The sequence below is a fragment of the Drosophila simulans genome, chromosome 2R (assembly GCF_016746395.2).
Source record: "Drosophila simulans strain w501 chromosome 2R, Prin_Dsim_3.1, whole genome shotgun sequence".
NCBI lineage: Eukaryota > Metazoa > Arthropoda > Insecta > Diptera > Drosophilidae > Drosophila > Drosophila simulans.
In genome coordinates this window covers 2,144,722-2,169,183 of record NC_052521.2, presented here as the reverse complement: position 1 = coordinate 2,169,183, position 24,462 = coordinate 2,144,722, and the positions used below count along the sequence as shown (strand labels likewise).

Sequence of the window (24,462 nt, the reverse complement as noted above, 5' to 3'; positions counted from 1 at the left end):
AAAGAACCAATCATGAAACTCCAAAGATTGAAAATCAGACTAAATGAGTTTGATTACCATATAAAATATATACCAGGAAAAGAAAACCATGTCGCCGATGCACTTTCACGTGTAAAAATAGAAAACTTCTACAGTGAATCTACCACCTCAGCTGCTACCATACATAGTAGCCATGAAGATAACCAAACTTACATTTCATTAACGGAAAGACCAATCAATTATTAGAACCAACAAATTGAATTTATTAAAGGAAATTCTAATGACATTAAAGTAATAAAATATTTTCATAAAACAATAATAAATATTACGTATAAAGAAATTACACCCGATAACGCAAAACAATGGATAAAAGAGTATATATGCACAAAAGAAACTGTAGTATATTTTAGTGATGAACAAGACTTCACAGTATTCCAAAATGCTTACTTAAAAATAGTCAGTCCGAATTTATTTATTTATTTATTATGATAGATAGAATAGTTTACAAAACTAGACTTACTTATATAGTATAGCATTAGCTACGGGGCTTACAGATATATTTATTTACAATGTTATTATATCTTAATTTAGTTAATATCTAATTTGGTAACTAATTGCTGGCTTGTTATGTACAAATGTCTGTTTTGTTTTTAGATTTTTTGGTATAATTTAGTTTTTTTCAGGAAAAGTATGAGTTTTTGTAAGTTATCTGGATTGGGTTTGCTGAGAAGGTCTAGAGGGTTGGTGTTGTTAAATATATCTTGCTTGGCTTGTAGGAGGGATGGGCATGAGTTTAATATGTGGCTTATTGAAATATCACCTTGGCAAAACGGACAAGTGGGTATTGAATTGGGATTTAGGTAGTGTTGGTGGGTTATGTTTGTGTGCCCTAGTCGAAGTCGTATTATTGTTTAAGGTAATCGCATGTGTGTGAGGTATTCGTGTTAATAGATTGGTACCATGGACTGCAGTTTATTATGTGTTCTTTGTGTTTTGTCGCAAGGTCGGCTTTAAGGTGTTTTTTTATATCTGTGGTATTTATGTTTGGGGTGAGGATAAGTGGCATTCTGCTTGCTGATTTTGCAGCTTGATCGGCTAGTTCATTTCCTTTTATTCCTGAATGGCCAGGAATCCACATTATTTTAATTTTAGGTGCGTGTTGCGTTATTAGCGATCGTATTCTGCTTGGGTAAAAGTTGTTATTATTTGTGTTTTGAATTGAATCTATTGCTGATAGGGAGTCGGAACAGATAATAAATTTGCCTCTTCGGTTTTTAGTAAGTTCTATTGCTTCTAGGATGGCGATTGTTTCGGAGGTGAGGACGGATAAATATGGGGGAAGTATGCCGTATTTCAAGACGTCCGTTTCCGTTGTAATGGCGAATGTTATTGTGTTTTGGGGTTATTCTTTGTGTGTTCGTATAATTTTCTGTATTGATCTGGAGATGTTTGTTCTTTCTTATTGTTTCTGAGTGATGTGTCCATTAGATTGGGGAGGGTCCATGATGGCCTGTATTTATGGAGTTTTATTGGTTTGTAGGGTAGATTAAGTTCTAGGCTAAGCTTGATTGTTCGGTCTATTATTGGTGTTTTTTCGTTTTAGTTTTTTTTTTTATTCTCAACGATATGATATGATGATGATGGGATATGATGTTGGATAATTTATTTAAGGCTATGAGGAATAGTATCACGGATATGGGTGATTCCGGGATTGGGGGGGGATTCCGTTGAATAGGGGTAATGGGTTAGATGTATGCGGACCGACGCGGACATTTATTTTCCTGTTACTCATGAAGTTTTTATGTACTTTATTATTTTGGGGCCCGTTTTCCATTCCTGCAATTGCTGAGTTATGGAGTGCACAACTACTCGTTCGAAAGCTCTTGAAAAATCAAGAGTGACGAGGTAGGTGTGCATTTTTGACTTTGTTATGAGGCAGTCTACATAGAGTAGACAGTCCGAAGTCGATTTGCCTTTTTTAAATCTGAATTGGTTGTCGTTAAATAGATTGTTATGTCTCACCTGCCACCGGAGTCTTTTCGCTATTATTTTATCAAGTGTCTTTGCTATACAGCAGTTGAGAGAGATGGGTCAGTATGAGGAAGTTTTCGTTTTATCGGTGTTTGGCTTGAGGATGGTGATGATTAGGCTTGTTTTGTAGGCTTGAGGTATGTGGTTATTGAATATTTCATTGAATAGTTTCGTTATTCTGTTTTTTGTTGTGTGGGAGCTATATTTGATCATTTGATAAGAGATTCTTTTTAGTCCTGGAGCACATCCTTTTAATGTTTGTAGGGCTGAGCTAAGTTCTAGATAAGTTATGTTCTCTTCTATGGTTTGGTCTAGTGGAGAGGGGGTATAGTGATGTAGGTTATTTCTATATTTATTGTTCCGGAACTCCTCTGAAAAGTTCCAGTCGCCGGAGAGGTCAGAAAAGTGTTGTGCGAATATGTTAGCAATTTCGTTGCTAGCCAATGTAGTCTCATTGTTTTCTGGGTTTGTGATGGCATGAATTTGTTTAACTGGGTTAAGTCCGCAGAAGCGTCTTATATTGGCCCATATTTTGGATGAGGGAGTAGTGGGTTGGATAGTCGAGGTGAAAGAGCTGGAAGCTTCTTTTTTCCTCCTTTTTAGTTCGAATCTAAATTTTGCGTTTTTGCGTCTGTAGTCTAAAATGTTGTCAACAGCAATTGTGCGGTTTAATTTTTTCCAGGCAAGTTGATTTTGTTTTCGTAATTGGTCGAGGTTTTTATTCCACCATGGAACCCTGTATGGATGTGTGTTAGATGAGGTTTGTGGGATGGAGAGGTTTGCGCTATAAAGAATAATTCTATTGATTAGAGCGGCTTCTTTGTTTACGTTGTGGGAGGTGGGGCATTTCTTGTTGGTTTGGTGGGTAAGTGCGTTGAACTGCTCCCAGTTGGCTTCTTTGAGTTTAAAAAAGGTTCTGTTGAATTTTTGTGGATTGGTTGTTGGGAATAGTGTTGTGATAATAGGGAAATGGTCGCTACCGTGAAGATCGTTTAGTATTTTCCACTTGGCGTGGGGGGCTAGGATTGGAGAGCAGAGTGTGAGGTCTATGTGTGTGTATGTATTGTGTGTTGAAAAGTGTGTGGGAGATTTGTCGTTTAACAGGATAAGGTGCTTGTTGTCAATGAATCGTTGAGTTATTTTTCCTCGTGTATTTGTTGTTGGGGATACCCAGGATGGGTGCCATCCATTAAAATCTCCCGTAATTAGAGAGGGTGTTTTTTGTATGTTAAATGTGTTATGGAGTGTCTGGTTAGTTATGCTTTTGGTCGGAGAAATGTATGTGGAAAATATGTTTAATTTAAGTTTAGATTCTATATGTATGACTTGCTTCTATATCGATTGTTATGTTGAGGACAGTGTACTGTATTGACTTATGCACTAGTAGTGCTACGTCCCCAAATCTGTTGGTGGCACTATTTGTTAATAGTTTGAAGTTTATTGGGGTTGGAATGTTATTGGTGTATGGGTTTTTTGGAGGGAAATAATGTGAGGGGAGTATCTTTTGATTAGAATAAGGAGTTGGCTATAGTTGTTTACGTAACCTTTCAAGTTCCATTGCATTATAGTTAGTGACATTTGTGAGAGAATTAAAGCTTACAACTTAACTTAAAGGTAGTGTTGGAGTTTAGGGTTCTATATGGATTCGCTGTCGCTGTTGTTAGTGTGCTTGTTTTTGTTTAGAGCTTTGGCCTTTAGTTTCGATGCTTTAAGGTTTATGGATAGGTTATTGGACTTATCTTTCGGGAAGATTTTTATTTTTAGGTCTTCTGTGAGTTGTGATGAGTATGCCGTAGATGGTTTTCTGGTAGGTGTGTAGTCGGTATCCATGTCTTCTAGTTTGTCGTAGCTGTGGTGGTAATGGTGTTGGTGTGGTTGGTTGGATAGTAAGGTTGTTTTGGCTGGTTCAGTTGTTGTTGTCTTAGATGAAATGTTTTGTGCTGCTGATGTGTGTGTGTGGTGTGGATTTTGGTGTTGTGATTGGGTTGTATTTGTGTGAATATTAGGTGACAGAGTGTTTGTTGTCCTCTGGGTTGTGCCGTTTGTAAGAGTTTTGGCGTAGGTGTTTTTCGTTTGGAAGCCGTGACGTTCGAAATAAACGTGTTGGGCAGTTTTATGGTCAACTTTTTGTGTGGTTTTAATGGCTGTTAATTCCTTGTTTTTTATGAACGTAGGGCATTTGCGGTCAATTGGGCTGTGTTGATGGTCAAGTTCTGGGTTGTTTCGGCAATTTAAGCAGTTCTTTTCGTTTGTGCATTTTTCTCCGTCGTTTGTGTGTTTTGTTTCTGAGCAATTTTTATGATGCAAGTTTCTACACTTTTGCATATGGGTGTTGGATGACCGAAGCGGAGGCATTTTTTGCATCGAAGTGGGAGTGGGTTATAGTCTCGTACTCGGACTGTTTCGTAACCGATTCGTACTATCTCGGGGAGGTTATGCGATTCAAAGGTTATAATTATTAGTCCAGTTTCAACTAAGGTGATGTTGTTGGTGTCAGAGTTAGAGTTGGGGTTTTGCCGTTTCATTATTTTTTTTAACTTCAGTTACTTTTTGTGGTTTTAGTTCTTGTAGAATTGTGTCTTCGTCGATGTGTCTAAGGTGATTACAGTAAATAACTCCCTTAGAGAAGTTTAATGTTTTATGTTCACTTGCTGCTACATCCACATCTGCAATTTTTTGTTAGTTTTAGGAGTTTTCTGGCTTGTAATTCGTTTTTGGTTTTTATTAGCAGGTTGCCGTCTCTTGTACGTTTGCATCCCTCAACTTCTCCTCCACAGGCAAAGTCCACAGATTTTTTTATGATGAATGGTGAAGTTCTTTCGAAAGAGTTGTTGTCTTTTCTTTTAATAATTATAAATTTGGGTTCGCCTAATTGGGATTGGTATGTTTTTGAAGTAATTTTGTAAATGTTTGGTGGGTCTGTCATGATTGTTGGTTAAGGGCTTAGCGGTATTGCTGTTTTTGTTGTTGAGTTTTTTATTTTCTCTTAGTGGTTGATATTTGTTTATCAAGATTTTGCTGATAAGGGTTTTGGGCTTACGCGAAGCGAGGCTTTAATCTGAGTGGCACGACTTATCTCTTCGGAGGTTGAAGTGGTACTGGTCAGTCCGAATAATTTAACAAAAGTTATGAGATCTACAAAAAAATTAATAAATATGACATATGCACAATTCAAGGAAATCATACTTAAAAGTCATAAAGAGCTCTTGCACACAGGAATAGAATAAACAATTAGCATTTTCAAAGAAAAATTTGACTACCCTGATCACCAAAAATTAATTCAAAATATTATAAAAGAATGCGAAATATGCAACATTGCACAAACAGAACATAGAAACACCAAATTAGCATTTGAAATAACTCCAGAAACATTTAACCCAAGGTAAAGAAACGTAATGGACTTTTACATGATAGACAATAAGGAATTTTTATGCTGCATTGACGTTTATTCCAAATTCGCCTCTTTAATAAAAATTAATAGCAGAGATTGGCTCTAAGCCAAGCGAGCTATACTTTTAGTGTTTACCAATATGGGTAAACCAGTTCAAATCAAGGCAGATAAAGATTCAGCATTTATGTGCGCAGCTTTACAGCTTTGGTTACAATCAGAAGGCGTAAAAATTGACATAACTACCAGCAAAAATGGAATTTCTGACGTTGAGAGGTTGCATAAAACAATAAATGAGAAACTAAGGATAATTCATACATAAAATAACCCATAAGTTAACCAAATTCGAAACCATACTTTATATATACAATCATAAAACAAAGCATAACACAACTGGAAGAACTCCAGCCGATATTTTTATCTATGGAGGTACACCTGCATACGATACCCAGAAGAATAAAATAGATAACATACTTAAGTTAAATGAATCACGAAACGAATTCGATGTATATACTAGATATAGACAAACACCATTGGTAAAAACTAAGACAACAAACTCATTTAGAAAAACAGGAGAAATTACACAAATAGACAATAAACACTATGAAGAAAAGAACCGAGGATGAAAAATTACTCACTATAAATCAAAATATAAACAGAAAAATAAAATTAATGAAACTAAATATGATAATAATTCCAGCGCAACCCCAAACGATCAAGATAAACCAACATAAACACACATTCTTGATGATCTTGATGATAATACTTGTTACTATGTTCTACCCGATATGCCCAAGGACAAAGCCTTGAAGTAAATCCAATTCAAGCCAAAAATGTCTACATAATATTTAATACTGGATCAATAAGCTTACCAACTAGTTACGAGTATCATTACTTATCTGTCAATATAACAAAAACAGAACAAACTTATAAAAACTTAAAAAAACAATCAGAAGAACATGTAATTGTACTTCAAGTTCAATATTTAGTAGAAAAATTAATAAGAGAAATGAATGGCATAAGAATAGCAAATCGCAGCAAACGCGTGTTAGCTAATTTTATGGGCACAATGTATAAATACCTTTTTGGAACATTAGATCAAGCAGATTAAGAAGAATTAGAATTAAAAGTAACAATCTGTCCGAAAATGGCGTCCAAGCTATTGATCTTGAAAAATAAAGGGGATCAAAGATTAAATATTTTATTATTCAACTTGCAACAGTTTACCGAATATATAGAAGATATTGAATGGATTGGAATGCAGTTAACATTTGTAATCCTAAATTACTAAAACATTATTACTTAACGACTATAAATTCCGAAAAACTTTTACATATTAAAACTTCAACTTGGTTAAAAACAGATACAAATGAAAAAGAATTAAGTGAAAACCTAATCTTTTCAATAGTTCCATATCCAGACAGTGATCAAAACATTTTAATAGAAAATGTACAAAATAAATTTGATGTTCAAAATAATCAAACCCTCAAAAACTTCTATAACAAATAAATGTTTAACTGGCATACTTAATCAATTCAATACAGAATGTAGATATGTAAAAACTCACAAGAAATTTGAAATCAGTTATGTCGAACCTAATATAATATTAACCTGGAACTTACCAAAAACCATGCTCAACCAAAATTGCATAAATAGAGATATAATAATAGAGGGAGATAATATAATAAAAGCTTTTAATTGTTCTATTCAAATCGACGACATCTCAATATCAAACACAATGTTAGACTACACTCAAGCCGTTTATGTCAATAACAATATAAATAAATTAGAAGCTCTTTCTTATATAGAAGCTAAAGATATTTTTGAAACCCATAATAAAACAAATAACACATTTCAAATAATTACAATCACTATTATAATAATCTTAGTTGTCATAATAATGTTTCATTATATTTATAAATATAAGAATATACCTAAGAAAATTATAATCCAGTTCAAAAAACAAGCACCCACTCCTATAGAACCACCAAATATTGTAAACAATGATGTAATAGAAATTCAAAATAATCCGAGCCCTATTTTGTACCCTAAATTATCCGCCTAAAGACGGGCTAATTTAGTGTCACCACTTCTGGTGACAATAACAAATCCAGCCTGCCCTAATGTAAACATTAACATCCTCTGCCGAATCCGTTATTCCCACCAAAGGGTCAAAACCACTTACGCAGCTCAGGTTTCGGCTGATCAGTACCCATGAGCGATCCACTTAAGAGGGCACCCAATCAAACAGACATAAACATCCGCAGCCGCATTCGCGACTCCCACCAGAGGGTCAAAACCGCTTACGCAGCTCAAATCCTTGGCTTATCCAGTATCCATGCGCGATCCACTCAAGACCTCTTTTAGCTCAACACATAAAGAAGTAAATAAGTCTCAGCCAAAGGTTTGCTAAGCGTTCGCTTCGCAACTTAAGATTAGATTTAATTCTTTCGCTCTACGAATAGGACGTGAATTGTCTCCGCTTCCACACTTGTAATTTTATTTGAATAAAGATTCTATTTTTTGATCTAATAAATTACCGTGGATTCGTTATTATATATACTTTACATAGTCGAAAACGCTTACTTTTGCCTGTAACACACTTTTCAACGAATCTAGTATAACCTTTTAAACTATGGTAGAAATTGTAAAAAAAAATGTTTCGTAAAAAAACAAAATATGACAACTTATGTACGAATGATTAAGAGATATAAATGGTAAATGTTCAATATAAATAATAAAATAATGAATAAAATATTAAAATAAAACAAAACAAAAATAAGAAGGTAAATATGCTAAATAAGAATATCCAGAATATTCCAGTAATAGGAATATTAGTAGTCCGCCTGCACCGCTGATTTATGTCTTATTAAGCGATATAAATAGACTGACAGACATTTATAAAATATCTTAAAGAGACGAAATCTACATTTAATAAGTCATACAAATGTTTCACGCAAATTAGATAGTTGCAGCAAGGCACAATAAATAAGCATGCCTGCATATAGTTGAATAATAAACAGCAAATAGATAGATAAAACATAACACAGGGAGCGAAGCTATTAAACAGACTTCGCGAAAATCTTCTTATAGGTACCTACAATTTTTGATAATCCAATAACTATCGAAGTAGATGAACCCGAAAAGGAATTAGAAGAGGAAAAGATCTACACGATCTAGCAATACCAGCGGTGATAGAGTTGACAGAAATAGAAGGGGAATATTCTGAAACAGCCTATAGCAATAGTACCACTAAGGAATAAGCTGCAGCAACGACAGACAAAATGCAACGTCCGGAAATATGTGCGACATATTTCGTCCACAACACCTAAATTCGACGGTCAGAAAATAAACCTAATTTGATTCCTCATGGCTCTTCGAATAACGGATCTTACAAAAGGAGATCAGAAACAACTAGCAGTAGAACTAAGATAATTGGTCCTTTATCATACAAGGCTGAAAATGAAAAGACCATTATCAGTATCTTAAATGTATTAAAGGCATCAGTTAAAGGCGAATCGACTGATGTCATTAAAGCAAAAATGATTAATCTACAACAAAATGGTAAAACAGCAGCGCAATATACATTAGAGATAAAAGATCTCCGTAAATCACTTTAAGCAGCGTATATTGACGATGGTCTAGAAGCCAACAATGCAGATAAATTCGCTACAAAAGAAGCGATTTCTGCAATGAAAAAGAATTGTGAGAACGAACAAATAAAAACAGTCTTGGTAGCAGAAAATTGCACCACCATGGACAGCGTTATTGAAAAATATGTATACTGCTTTTCCGAAATAACTATAATAATAGTTATAGAGGCCGAGGTGGTTAACGGATACAACAGGAATAACGACAGAAACAACATAAGCGACAGAAGGAATAACAGGCGGATAATTGGGAGTCCCCTTGAGAACAGACCCCCAAAAAAAATTAATAATATCAATCTCAATTTAAGCATTTTTGTTAAATTTAAAAATATGAGTACCAATTTAACGTTAACTTTATTAATAGATACAGATGCAGAAATGTCACTGCTAAATTGGAGTAAAATTACAAACATAACAAGCATAGGGAAAGGGACAATACAGTCCCTAGATACGTCCCTAGATACGATATATAGTACCCGATTTTCCCATACCAGCTGATGGTATCTGTGCGAACCGGTGCGAGAGGAAGATGAGCGCAACTCACGCTCTCCCGATTAATCTAACATAAGCAGAGAGACGTGCGATCGGGCTGGAGAGAGAGAGTCAGTCGATCAATGGAGTTGAATGCGAACACACGTATTAGAATAACCATTGTAAACTAATAATAAATCATAAAACCAACTGTGAAATAAAGTGTATTGAAACGAAGACTAAACTAATGAATTATTACATTGGCGACGAGGTAAAAAAAAAACAACAACTTATAAATTAATTAAAATAAGAAAAATTCAGTGCAAACCGGCATATGCTGAAATTAGCACGCAACAGTCCCGTTAGTTTGTTCTTTTCGTTCCCTGGCGTTCTTCGTATATATACATATATACATATGTACATACAAATGTGGTATCGAACGCGCGAACGAATACAAATAGACAAATTAATGCAAGGGAGAAATAACATGTAAATTAACATTAAAAAAAAAAATGTTTAGCGCAAATCTGTGATGGCAAAATTGTCACACAATAATTCGATAATTTTTTTTTCCTCGCTCACTCTCGTTGTTCGTATGTACATATGAACGCGCGGGCAAATGCACGCTGACGAACTAATGAGATGAAGAGAAGAAAGAATGAAGGAAAAGAAATAAAATATAAGAATGCTTGCAGGCATTTCAGTTATGGCAGCTCGTATGTAAAAAAAAACACAACAACAATAAAAGAATGAAAAATAAAAGGAAAGAGAAAACAACTGACAAATTACAGTGACAGTGTCAAGAGACACAGATTTTATTATTGTTCTATCTGACTTGGGTCAGGGGCTGTACTAAATGTACAAGCCGAGTAAATAATTTTGAGCTGACTTAAGTCAGGGGCTGTAATAGATGTACGAGCCGAACAAATAATCATAAGCTGATTTAAGTCAGGGGCTGTACTAAAGGTACGAGTCGAATAATTAGATATGAGCTGATTTGGATCAGGGGCTGTACTAAAGTATCAGTCGATAGGTATGCACATGTATATGTATACCACGGTATATTCCTTGAAAACTGTATGTAACTAATTACGATCTGACTAAGTCAGAGGCAGTTGGCCAAAAATATTAAAGCAAAATTTAGTTTCAGTCGACCTACAAGCAATGGCAGAGAGCGTAATCAGGCCGTTTCTTTGCGAGACGATTGAGAAGTCCCTGTTGCGTGTGGAATGGGAGAAATGGCTTAGAGCTTTCGAAATATATGTGCAAGCTGAGGAGATCATCAGTTCACCATCCCGGAAAAGAAACAAATTGTTACATCTTGGCGGCCCTCAGCTACAAACGGTAGCATTTTCACTGCCCGGAGCCGTGATAACGGAAACGGCGGCTGAAGACCAGACCGACATATTTCAGACGTTAGTCGATAAGTTGAATGCGTTTTTCTCGCCGAAACAGAACTCAAGCTTCAAGAGACATTTATTTAGGAACCTTTCTCCTCCTCCTCCTCCTCCTCCTCCTCCTCCTTTCTCCTGCAGAGGGAGAGACATTTGCGAAGTTTGTATTGAGGCTGAGGTACCAAATTCAAAAATGCGATTTTGGATCCACTAAAGCCGAAATCGAGGAGATCTGTTTAAAGGATAAAATCATCGATAGCTGCGCCAACATAAGCCTAAAACGGAAACTTTTGGAAAAAGAGTACAATTTATCGGAGATAATAAATCTCTGCCAAGTGGAGGAAGAAATCAACAAAGAGTCCGAGATAATGCGACCACAGCTGAATCTGGAGGGAATAAACAGAATACAAACGGATACAAAATCGTCCAACATGCAGTGGGAGTGCAGCAGATGTGGTCGAAAAGGTCACAACCATAATAGCCCCAACTGTCCAGCCTTAAAACAACAATGCAATAAACGTACACGGTTCGGGCACTTTGCAAACAAGTGCCGAACTAATTTAAAGCGACCAGGAAACCAGAACAACAGCAATGCAACAAAACGACAACGCTCAAACGTGAACCTGGTAAATGAAGGGGATGATAAGAAACCGGCAAATAACTGTTTTAAAATTCTAAGTGACGACGAAGACGAAGTAATCAAATGCCAAGTGGGTGGCCAAGAAATGCCTTTCATCATCGACTCAGGATTACGTTTCAATCTCATAAGTCCGGAGGATTGGTCAGTTCTACAAGATAAGAAAGCAACAATTTTCAACGTCCAATGGGACTGCTCGAATCATTTTAGAGCATATGCTTCAGACGAATTACTGCAAATAATCTGTTGTTTTGATGCACCTGTATCCATTGGATCTAACCCGGAGGTAATTGCTCCATTTTTTGTAATTAAAAAAGGAAAACAATCACTACTGGGCAAGGAATCGGCGATAAAGCTACAAGTATTACGACTCGGTTTGGGAGTCCACAGTATAGAGAGCGTATCTCCATTTCCAAAATGGAAAGGATTGCCAGTTAAACTATCCATTGACCCAGACATCAAACCAGTTCAACAACCGATGAGGCGGATTCCAATAGCGTTGGAAGAGAAAGTTATTGGAAAACTGGAGGAAGCGTTATCCCTCGATATCATTGAACCAGTAATGGGACATTCTCAATGGATCTCACCAATGGTCATGACATTCAAAGAAAACAGGGATCTCCGCATCTGTATAGACATGAGACTAGCCAATAAAGCAATTTTAAGGGAGAACTATCCATTGCCTATCTTCGACACGTTTATGACCAAACTGAGAGGAGCGAAATATTTTTCTCGTCTGGATCTCAAATATGCATATCATCAATTAGAATTGGACGAGGCTAGCAGAGCTATAACAACTTTCATAACTCCTCGTGGGTTGTTCCGGTATAAGCGATTGATGTTCGGGGTTAACTCTGCACCCGAAATTTTTCAAAGAAGACTGGAGGAGCTACTGGCACCGTGCCGAAATGTCCTGAATTATATCGATGATATCATCATATTCGGAACCAATGAAAATGACCATGATAACGCCGGAAAGGAAATAAAGGATATATTGGAGAAAAACAATGTCCTCTTGAATGTGGAGAAATGCATTTGGAAGACGGATAAAGTCAAATTTTATGGGCATATCCTGTCAGACAGAGGAATTGAAGTTGATCCGGAAAAAGTATCCACAATCCTTTCATTCAGAAGTCCCAAAAATAAGGAGGAGGTCCGCAGTTTTCTGGGCCTTGTCACTTATGTTGGCAAATTCATACCGGATTTAGCCGACCGTACAGAACCATTAAGACGTTTGCTAAGAAAGGATTGCAGATTTAATTGGGATAAAAATGAGGAAAAAGCATACGAAGATCTAAAATCTCATTTGGCCAAGATACCAAACTTGTCCTATTTTGACCCCGATAACACTACACAACTGATAGCCGACGCCAGCCCTGTCGCGCTCGGAGCTGTACTATTACAGTTCAGTAGAGACAAAGAACTAAAAATAATTTCGTTTGCTAGTCGGAGTCTATCGGATGTTGAAAAGCGATATTCACAGACGGAAAAAGAAAGTCTGGCCTTAGTCTGGGCTGTTGAGAAGTTTTATTTTTACCTGGCTGGATTAAAATTCGAGCTGGTGACGGATCACAAACCACTGGAGGCAATATTCAAACCAACTTCGAAGCCTCCAGCGCGAATTGAAAGGTGGCTCTTACGCATACAGGCGTTCAAGTTTAAAGTAATCTACAAGGCGGGCAAAGAGAATATTTCAGACGCTCTGTCTCGACTTTGTGAATTGGCTGCGACGAACTCTTCCTGGCGAAATGATGAATATAATGTCTTTCGGGTCATCGAATACTGCAGCGTTCCTGCAGCGTTACACATATCAGCAATATCCCAAGCAAATAGTATGGATGAGGAAATCATTGACGCCATGTCCTGTTTGGAGACTGACACTTGGGATCCATGTACATCAAACAAATTTTACCCATTTCGATATGAACTTTCGACGCTTGGGAAAATTCTGCTTAGAGGAACACGATTAGTCATCCCGGCAACACTTCGAAAGAGAGTATTAGAACTTGCCCATGAAGGTCATCCAGGCGAGTCTGCAATGAAGCGGCGTTTAAGGTCAAAGGTATGGTGGCCACGCATCGACCGAGACGCAGAGAATTTTGTAAAAGCATGTAGAGACTGTTTAGTAGTCTCTCAACCTTTAGGCCCAGCACCGATGCAGGGAACACCATTTCCAACAAGCGCTTGGATGTCGATAGCCAGTGATCTTTTGGGTCCATTGCCGAATGGAAAATATGTCCTGGTCTTTATAGACTATTTTTCAAGATACATGGAGCTAAAGTTTATGCAATCGATATCCTCAACAGCTATTATTGGGACAATGAAGGAAATATTCTGCCGATAAGGGTTTCCAAAGTACCTGCGGACAGATAATGGTAGACAGTACGTTAGTGAGATGTTTGAAAATTATTGCAGTTTGAATGGCATTACCCTAATACGGACTCCACCATATTGGCCTCAGGCTAATGGTGAGGTGGAGAATATAAACAAGTCCCTAGTAAAAAGACTAAAAAATTGCACACTTAAACAAGAAGATTACTCCAACGAACTTGGAGCAGGAAATTCAGGAATTTCTTTTAATGCATAACGTCACCCCTCATGGTACTACTGGAACAGCCCCTTCACAGTTAATGTTTAATCGTTTGATTCGAGATAAAATTCCTAACATACAAGATGTTGTAGGGGTTTTTAATGACTCGGCTGAAAAAGATAATGAACAGATACAAAGGCATAAAGGTAAAGTAGCTGGGGATAAAAAGAGAGGGGCAAAGGATGTAGACATTCAGGTAGGAGATCAGGTACTAATGAAAAACGTAATATTTCCTAGTAAGCTGACACCGAACTTTGACATAACTGAATACCAGGTCTTGGAGCGAGAGGGAAATATTGTTAAAGTCTCAGGGGGTGGTAAGACACTTCTTAGGGACGTTAGCCATCTAAAAAAGATTCCAGCTGCCTCCACCACGATGACGGTTCCGGCTTCCACCACGAACTTGGAGAAACACAACCAACACTCGCTGGCCAAATCATCCGAGGAAAACGATACGTCTGCGGGACCTGGGTTGAAGCTCAAGCTGAAAAACATAGGAGGGATGTGGGAACCGGTGCGAGAGGAAGATGAGCGCAACTCACGCTCTCCCGATTAATCTAACATAAGCAGAGAGACGAGCGATCGGGCTGGAGAGAGAGAGTCAGTCGATCAATGGAGTTGAATGCGAACACACGTATTAGAATAACCATTGTAAACTAATAATAAATATTAAAACCAACTGTAAAATAAAGTGTATTGAAACGAAGACTAAACTACTGAATTATTACAGTATCATTGGCTTGGATTTTACAAAGAAGTACAATTGTAATTTGGAATTCCAAGACCAGGAAGATTGGTTTACGCCCACAAATTTCAGCAATATATACATTCCTATAATACATTCAGTTGAAAAAAAATTGTTCTGCCTGCCTGTCATAAGAAAGATCGGTGTTTATTCAAAAGACATGTACGGTTTAATTCCAAACCAGGAATTACATTACCATTACCTGGAATAATCGTTGCATGTCAATGACTCGAATAGTAAATACAACAAATAAAGACGCTATTGTAGACAGCGGAGACATAAAAAGCGAATCACTGCACAATTATGATGTTTATAATGCAAACGAAAAAAACCCGCAAAAAATTTTAGAAGTATTAAAGCTTTTTAAATTTCGCTCGTTATTCAAAGTCGATTTGACTAAATTAAAACTACAGAGTACCAGAATGTAAAAAACCAGAAATACAAAGCCAAGTTAACAAATTGATAAAAGACGGTATTGTATAACCATTTAAATCAGAATATAATAGCCCACTTCTCTTCGTACCCTAGAAATCACTGTCTAATTCGGCGGAAAATCGATGTAGACTAGTAGGTGACGATCGTCAAATAAACAAGAAATTGCTAGCACAATTTCCAAGAATAGAAGATAATCTTGATCAATTAGGACGAGCAAAATATTTCTCGTGCCTAGACCTGATGTCTGGATTCCATTAAATCGAATTAGAAGAAAAGTCAAGAAATATAACATCTTTCTCAACTTCAACAGGTGCATACCGTTAAATGCGATTACCATTTGGTTTAAAAATAGCACCAAAAGTACCACCAAAGAATGATGGCACTTGCGTTCACAGGTTTACAAGCTTTTTTATATATGGATGATTTAGTAGTAATCGGTTGTTCTGAAAAGCATATGCTAGAGAACTTAACCGACGTATTCAAATTATGCAGACAGCATAACCTAAAACTACATCCATAAAAATGTACTTTCTTTATGAAAGAGGTTACATATTTAGGTCACAAGAATACTGCCAGATGTATACTTCCTGGTGATACCAAATACAGTGTAATCAAAAACTATGCCAAACCAGCAATTGCAGACGAAGCTAGACGATTCGTTGCATTTTATATTATAGAAGATTCATTCAAAATTTGTAAGAAAAACTACTTAACGAGGTTTTGTAAAAAGAAAGTACCATTTGAATGGACGACCGAATGCGAACAATCATTTAAGTATCTTAAAATGGAATTAATGAAACCTACACTTCTTCAGTACCCAGATTTCAGCAAAAAATTTTGCATAACCACAGATGCTAGTAAACATGTATGTGGAGCGGCACTATCGCAAGACCATAACGGTCAACAGCTTCTTGTGGCATACGCCTAAAGAACCTTCACAAAGGGAGAAAGTAATAAGTCCACAACAGAGCAAGAACTAGCAACAATTCATTGGGCAATAAATCATTTTAGACCATATATAAAGTGACGTATTTGCGCCACCCAAACCGGGCAATTTCATTTATTCCATGAACAATAAAGCACTTAATTGGTTCCCGTACTGTATGCCATCTGCTCAGTATGCGTGTTGATAAACAAATTCTTTGGCAACGGCACTTAGCCATTCATGTATACAAATCACAAAGCCTAACCTAAGCAGTTTTGCCTGCTCTCTCTGAAGCTTCTCCTCAACTTAACAATCCAAAAGCAATGCTCTCCCAAAATACGCTAACATGTTTCTTAAGCACAGAAGCTTCTCCTCAATTTTACTTACATTTAATTTTCAATCTCAAGCTGAGCATCAAAAAATAAAGAACAAAAATCGGGGTCGATACTTTAATCGTCTTTTTCATTGGAAAAAACTTTGATTTCAGCGTTATATTGTTTGTATACGAAATGTTCATACGAGTTCATTTAATAAATTTAACGCAATTTGTTGTAGCCTTTTATTGGTAACTGGCGAAATCGGTCATGAAAGTCTTAAGATATATTTAATCGCTATCTAAAAACACCACGCTCTTAGACACCCATGCGCCGGTCAATATCGTGTTAAGTTTTGATTGAAACCTCGACAATAGCGCCAAACCGTATAACGCAGGGTCAACAACAAACCTGAATTTATTATCAGGAAGACGCTATTGAATTTGTGAGAGGCTATAAATCCAATTGGTTACCTTAAAACCCCCACGAAAAAGCAATAGTGAAAATCAAAATCTACCTTAAGAGCAAAAACTAAAAATAAGAATATTATATAATAATAATAATTGTGACAAGACAAAAAAAAATCATATAAGATACATAGAAACTAAGATCCGTAAAACAACAATAAAATTAAATAAAATTAAATAAATAAAATGAAATATAACAAAAAAAAAAACAATATTAAATTAACTTGAAAACAACGACAAAAACAACAACAAATTGACAGAATGACAGAATACTGACACTTATAAACATTTTACAAGAAAAAGAATTGTATGAACGAGCGAGTCATACAAGCTCTTTTATTCAAAAACAAAATTCTGATAAGCCACAAAAATCATATAATTACAATATTAATCAGACTAACAATAGAACCAGAAGCTATCCAAAACCCTTTCCCACATTATAACTCCCCAGTGCCATATCAAGCTCCACAAAGTTATGAAACACCACCAACTAATTATCCACCTTATCGTCATCCGATACCCTATCACCCTAGTCCAAACAATGTATTTCAACCAAGCCAACATGCAAACAAGGCTTTTCGACCAAGCCTACGTGTAAACTTTACACCTCGACCAATTCCTAATACCCATCGGTACAATGCATTCGATCAGAACAGGTTCAGACAACAACACCGATATAAAAATCCCCAATCAACACAAAACTCAAGTTCCTATGTACCCAATCAACTAATAAAGCGATCAGCAGTTTGTCCCTTATGATTATTTTTACTATCCAACTTACGACCATTCAGAATATTATCCAGAATATCAGCATCAAACTGAAAACAACCAAAATTCAGAAATAACACAACAACCACATCAGATTAATACAGACGAGACAAGGAATGACAACCAATGATATTTATAGGATATTTATTGTTTAGCACAATTGTTTATCTTAGTAATATTTTGATATTATAATAGTTTGCTTATTATATTTGGTATTTAATAAAAAGATGACTCGTGCCAACACTTCTTAATCTCCGGACATACGACGACTTCACAACTTTGCCTTACTCCGGACACGACAACTTTCGGCTTGACATCTTTTTTACTGCACAACTTTCAACTCGCTTTGTTCTTCTTCGGCTCTATGCTTGTCCTTTTTCTTATAACTCCTTCTTCCTCTTCTGCCTGCGCTCACGACGCTACCCTTTGCGATGATTATCGATCATCGCATATCGATAACTATCGTTGCATTCGGCCATCCTGATCACTGTCGTCTGACCCAGACGACCATAGGTCTTCATTTGTAGGCGTGTACATCCATAGCTTCATATTATCTGCACATGTAGCAGTAGTATTGTAGGGCCTTCTATTGTATTGTAGGTCCTTCTTCGGCAGTCCCTTCGGTTAGTCCAGAAGCATTCAGGCTCTGATCTCCATCCATTGCAGACTCATTCAAGGAAGAGTTCGGGTTTTGTCTTTGACTGGCCAGAACAGCTAGTTTCGAGGCCAGCGCTTTGGACTAGAGTACCTGTACTTGCGGGTGCACGCTTTAGAGGCCGGCTCTAGCTCATGGCGTTGGGTGTGGTGGTCTTGCTTGTACAGATATCTTTTCGTTACAGGCAATAATGAATAAGCCCAAGAAATTGAGCGTGCTTACAACAACAACAAAATGAAGCAGCTAGTATACAAAATCGGAGGAAGCAAATTAATACTTTCGGAAGCGGAGAGTTCTAGAATGGGAGGAAAGTTTGAGAATTTTGTCGCCTGCGAAGCACAGGTGGAATCGTGTTCGCGTATTGCCCTACCCTACCTAAGACCACTTTCCTTAAGAGCATAGCTCTAGTGGCCCCTTTAGTACCCTACGTCCGGAGAAACATCAGCTGAGTCAGTATTTAGGTTTTTAGAAATTCATATTTTCAATATTAATCGTTAATAACAATATTTATATCTATAAAAATAAGTACATACTAAAGGAAACAAGTAAATATGGCAATACAAACTAGAGCAACTCAAAGAACCTAAAGCAAGGTTTTTCTTAGTTGCGAGATCAGAAAAAGAAGGTTTAAGTCGATATTCGAGACCGTTACAATTAAAGAGTTAAAGTTACTAGAGGCTAAATATATTTAAGGGAAGGAACAAAGCATTCATTTAAATCTTCCATTATTTTTAGAGTTCTCTCTATAATCTTGTTCCATGAATTATTATTTTTTTTGGGTTTTATCGTTATAAGAATCCTTAACGAGAAGAAAAATTAATTTTGTTTGAGAGTGAGCCGAGAGTAAATTCGGTTAGATTTTCTCCTTTCTTTTTTTTCCCCTTTATATTTCAAACGGCTGCTATCGCCACTCCATTAGTATTAATTGTTTATTAGCAGTGTGTATAAAATATATGATACTTGGCGCGCCATAAAAGAAATGATGACCTCCAGTAAAATGTTATCGGTGTACTACCGAATATTTCCAATAAGAAATTAAAGTTTTATAAATGAAACTCAATCAACTTTTCACTCCTCGGCGAAAGATCGATCTCCCGGCGCAGATGAGCTGAAACGAAAGCGTGGCATTTTCCGCAAACACTTCGAGAAGGTATAATTTTGGATCACACGACTGCGAACAAACTCTCATGAATTCTTACTCGAAAATTCAAAGGGGCACTCTCAGAAAATGAACTCTTCTAAAGAAATGACTAGCTTAGGTTAGCTTACCTACTATATACAAATTTTAAGTACGAACGGAAATTCAATTCAAATGCAAGAAAAATTACAAAACGGCATGACTGAGTCTCCTACTCGAGTACATATTCTTATAGCTTATTGTTAAACTTAAATTACATAAAAAAAAATTTAGCTTTTTTCTCTCTCTACGTTCAAGATGGCGGTTCGGGAATTAATACATTTAAGTACAGGTTAGCCCTGATATTTAGCGTTTTCCCGCATAAATTCAGAATTTAGATCAACTTAAACTCACTATTGTTTTTAATTTTCTTTATGTCCATTTTGGACTACCAATCGCGCTATAAATGTAACTTCCATTTGGGCACTGTGTATTCCGGACTAAATCCCGCTAAATTTTTCGCCTCTTTTAACCTCACTTTCGGAGTTGTTGCCTTTTGGCTATTTATTTAAACAATCCTCCTAGGGTCCCGGTTTAGGGCGGTTGCGGTCCTGCTACTGCGGCTGGTCCTTCGCTCCTCCTCGCTGGGAAGGCGCTCCACTTCACGGCCTGGCGTAGTTATCGTCTCTCCTTCTGCCCGCCGGTGGCGGCCCCGTAGAACTGTGGGACCAGGGCAGTGATGCGGATACGTAAAAGATGCCAAGCGAAGACCCTCCTGCCTTCAATTTCTGCTGTGGTTGTATTTCCCGCATCAAACCACAGTTCACCGTTTTCTGAAGTTTACTAACCTGGGATTGACCCAGTCGAAACTGGGGCGACAAGGCGGCGGTGAGATGGCTGCGCCAAACAACGATCTTTTCGGCTTAATATTGCACGATCAGCTGAACCACACTTTTTCCCGATAACCGAATTATCCCAAACTTATCGGGTGCGGCTTATAAGGGTTGCATCTAGTCTGGTATATTCTAGCTACATCTTACTGCATCTTACATTGGTGTGTCACTGCTGACCGCCAACCCCCTATCGATTATTCATCGAGATTTTTATGACCCACTGCTTCAGTCGCCTCTACAGATTTGTAAGTTGGAGTTCAATGCATGCAAATCAGCCACTCTCTTCTCTGACTCCTCCCTCTCCTTGTCCAGCAGCTTTTGGGCTTCGACATTCGAACGCAAAAGTTCATCGTATGCGGCTTGCAATGATTCCCAACCTGACTTTAATTGGTTGAGTGCGTCGTTGGCTTTGAAGAATTCGGCCTTGTAACGGGTTAGCTCCTGAATATCTGCAGAATGCTGTATCATTCCGTTAGCATAATTCACCTCCACAACATTAAGAGATTCAACCAGGCTCGTGTTTTCGGAACGCAGCGTCCGAATAGTGCAATTAGCTTCCGTAAGCTTCTCTAGCAAGCTCTTTAGATCGTCCTGGGCTGACTTCAGTTCTTCAGTTCAGCCTCTGAGCTGCGAAGCTTCTTGATTTTCTCCTCCTGCTTGGCCACCAACTCGTTAATTGATTCACGGAACTTCTCCTCCTCCTCCTTGAAGTGACGACGCTGAGCAGCTAGTTCCCGTACAGTGTCATCTAAACGCTGCTCTAAACGCTGACGGCCCTCCATCTCAGATCGCTAAAGGTTGGTCTTTATGAATTCCAAACTGTTTAGGATATCTGTATTCATGCGCTGCTTTAGCTCATCCGATTGTTTCTTGTTTAGCTCTTTCTCGGTTATGAACGCTGTAAACTTGCGGCTGGACTCCTCAATCGGTACGTGGAGGAAGCTATTCTCTAGATCCATAACTACGAATACATTTGCGGACTGATGCTGTTCCAGCACATCATCCATGCGTGGCACTGGGATGCAGTACTTAAGTACCATACTATTTAATTGACGAAAGTCAACGCAGATTCTGTCCGTGCCATTCTTCTTCTTGACAACGACGGGTCGACTTGCAAAGTTCGATGAAGATTTGCGCACAATGCTATCCCGCAACCAGGCGTGAACTTGTTTTCTGATCGACTCGGATTCCACAGCTAAGTGACGGCTTGGTTGATGACGAAATGGTTTTGTACTCTCCTCTATCCCGATCTTTATCGACACCGGACATTCAGCGTTGTTTTCGGCTGGCTTGCTATCATTGACTCGATCATCGACTTGTACTGTGGAGAAGCATCTATGTTACTACCAGTCCCAACAATATTGTACATACTTAGCTCTTTTGATTCAGCGCATTCCGGCCGCGCTGACGCCTTTATAAAGATGAAAGTCAAAGCCAAGTATTACGTCGTTCTCGATGTGATTGTTTGGTATCACAACAAACTTTCGTATGGCTTCGATCCCGTCAACGTGTACTCTGCCCATAAATGAACCTAGCGGCTGCGTCGTAGCGTTTCCAAGGCCTCGTAGACCGGAATAACACTTTTGCATCACAGTACTTTGAAGTTTATTGTACAACGACTGAAATACGATTGACACATCGGATCCTGTGTCCACAAGGCAGGCGACCTCTGTACCGTTCAGCAAAACTACTTTCAAGCGCTTAGTATCATTTACGACTTGAACACTTTTTACAGCTTGTGGACAATTTGAAGATATATGACCGCTGCCTGCACATTTAAAACATTTTGTTTCTGCCTTGCAGTCTTTTCTCATGTGTTCATTAGAGTAGTTGTAGCAACGAATACTTCTTTTTTTTTTTTTTTTTTATAGTAATTCGCACGGGTCCCACGGCCACACCTCCCGCCCAACCGACCGAAGGGCGCTGCCGTGTATCGTACGGCTCGATTCGCGAGAATATATAGACGCGATATAAAAAAGAGAACAGGGACGAGGAAATGAATATAATGTAAAATAACTATCTTAAATATTAGTGTTAGTAGGATCTAAATATGTAATAGAAAAGTTAAAATCGATTGCTTTAAGAGCGGTAGAGAGTCAAGATTACAGATAAAGTCTATTATAGTCAGAACATAAAACTCTGTAAGGGTCATGCAACTCATAGTTAGATATACAATGATTTAAGATAAGGGGTATATAGTTTCTAGTGAATCTACTTGGAACCGAGAAGTTAAGCCGACTAATCAAGTCGGGACTCTCTCAACGAATAAGCTTACAAATAAAGACTGTTCCAAGCATAGTTCTACGGTTAGCTAGGGACGGTAAATTAATTAAAAGTAGTCTACTGGAATAAGGAGGTAATATACGGTTTGCATCCCAATTTAGGCGCCGCAAGGCAAAAAGTAAGAAGTTTTTTTGGACCGATTCAATGCGGTCCGAGTGGACTGCGTATTGTGGACTCCAAACAGGTGATCCGTACTCGAGAATCGGACGGACTAACGAAATAAATAAGGTTTTAGTCAAGTAAGGGTCATCAAATTCCTTAGACCACCTTTTTATAAAACCAAGCACACCCCTGGCCTTATTGACAAAAGACGAAATATGGTCAGAAAATTTTAGTTTTGGGTCCAGAAGAACACCATGGTTCCATCGGTTATATTTTTTCTGTCACCGTTGTATTGCTTTTCCGGTTTTTCGATAACACACTTTCTCTCGTACAACTCATATTTTTCCAACAGTTCGCTGTATGATTTTCTGCCGTACAATGCAAATTTGAACTCGCTTTTAATATCCAGCCATCAACTATATAAGCGATAATAGACTCAACATCGACTTGTCCAAGCGCTGCAATTTTTTTCATTGTTAGCATGTATTCATGCATGCTTTCGTCGCTTTTCTTCTTCCTGTGCGTCAACTTTGCATGTACATCGGCACTTTTCGACGCGCGCTTAAATTCGCCAATTAGGGCATTTTTAAGGTGCTCATATGTGCTCACCAACTCTGACTCCAGAAACAAGTTGGCCATTTTAACCATTTTTCCTCGTGCCTGCACATATCATTGTTTTTTCGTCAGCTCATATGCATCTGCATTCTGCTCAAAATTTTCAAGCCAAATCTCCACTGGGATGCTGATGCCATCGAAGTCGGGTACAAACACTTCTTGATCTCCGGATATACGACGACTACACAACTTTGCCTTACTCCGGACACGACAACTTTCGGCTTGACGATCTTTTTTACTGCAAAACTTTCAACTGGCTTTGTTCTTCTTCGGCTCTATGCTTGTCCTTTTTCTTATAACTCCTTCTTCCTCTTCTGCCTGCGCTCACGACGCTTCCCCTTGCGATGATTATCGAGCATCGCATATCGATAGCTATAGTTACAAATAAATATATATGTATAGTTAAATAGTTTTTTAATTGAGCCGAACAAATGATCCGTATTTAACTAAGATCAACGCTGAAAGTTAAATTGTTTTTATTTTTCAAGTCGAACAAATGATCCGTATTTAAACTAGGATCAACTCCGAAATAAATTAAACACTGAATAAATTCGGTTGTGGTTTTTATTAAATATCGGTTTAAGACTTATTGAACTTTACGGTATAACTTTCAACTTAAGACTAATTTCAAATGTGAGTGAGATTGAGAAGGGGTTACAGACATAAAGAATAGAAAATAGCTTTAAACGGTAAAATCATGTGATGTTCTTGGATGTTTACGTTAAGAAGAGCTTTAGAGAGAGCAGACGAAACTCAATTAACTGAGCGTGATGAGTTGGCGTTAATACGTCACTTCCCTTCCCTTAAAGATAAGCCTATACTTGGGCTGGGACTGATGGATATAGTAAGGGTAGTGGAACTTCTTCCATTCCAGTTTGTGGTGGTGTGTGCTGATTTTGGTTTTTTCTTAATTTTAGTTTAGTATACATTATTATTCTATATATTTCATTAATTCATTTGTGGGTATTGGCTTAAAATTACAGATTGGATTTAGTTGCTTAAT

At 37.6% G+C, this 24,462-nt stretch overlaps 1 protein-coding gene and 1 long non-coding RNA gene across 5 annotated transcripts in view; one reads left to right on the top strand and one right to left on the bottom strand.

The window, feature by feature from the left end:
• Positions 1-24,462, top strand: part of LOC27207406 — a 95,940-nt gene that overhangs the window by 51,791 nt on the left and 19,687 nt on the right. The window contains exon 5 of one of the 4 annotated variants that reach the window (XM_039291674.2): positions 6,099-6,595. The exons of the other annotated variants lie outside the window; for them this stretch is intronic. Within the exon in view, the coding sequence (XP_039147608.2) occupies positions 6,099-6,122 (24 nt within the window). The 3' untranslated portion in view covers positions 6,123-6,595. Of the gene's footprint in view, positions 1-6,098; positions 6,596-24,462 lie in introns of those variants that run through there. 4 annotated transcript variants of the gene reach the window in all.
• On the bottom strand, positions 18,906-22,358 carry LOC120284380. The gene is made up of 2 exons (XR_005543582.2): positions 20,415-22,358; positions 18,906-20,357 (listed from the first exon to the last, which is right to left on the bottom strand). It is a non-coding gene; the product is annotated as an uncharacterized LOC120284380 (long non-coding RNA).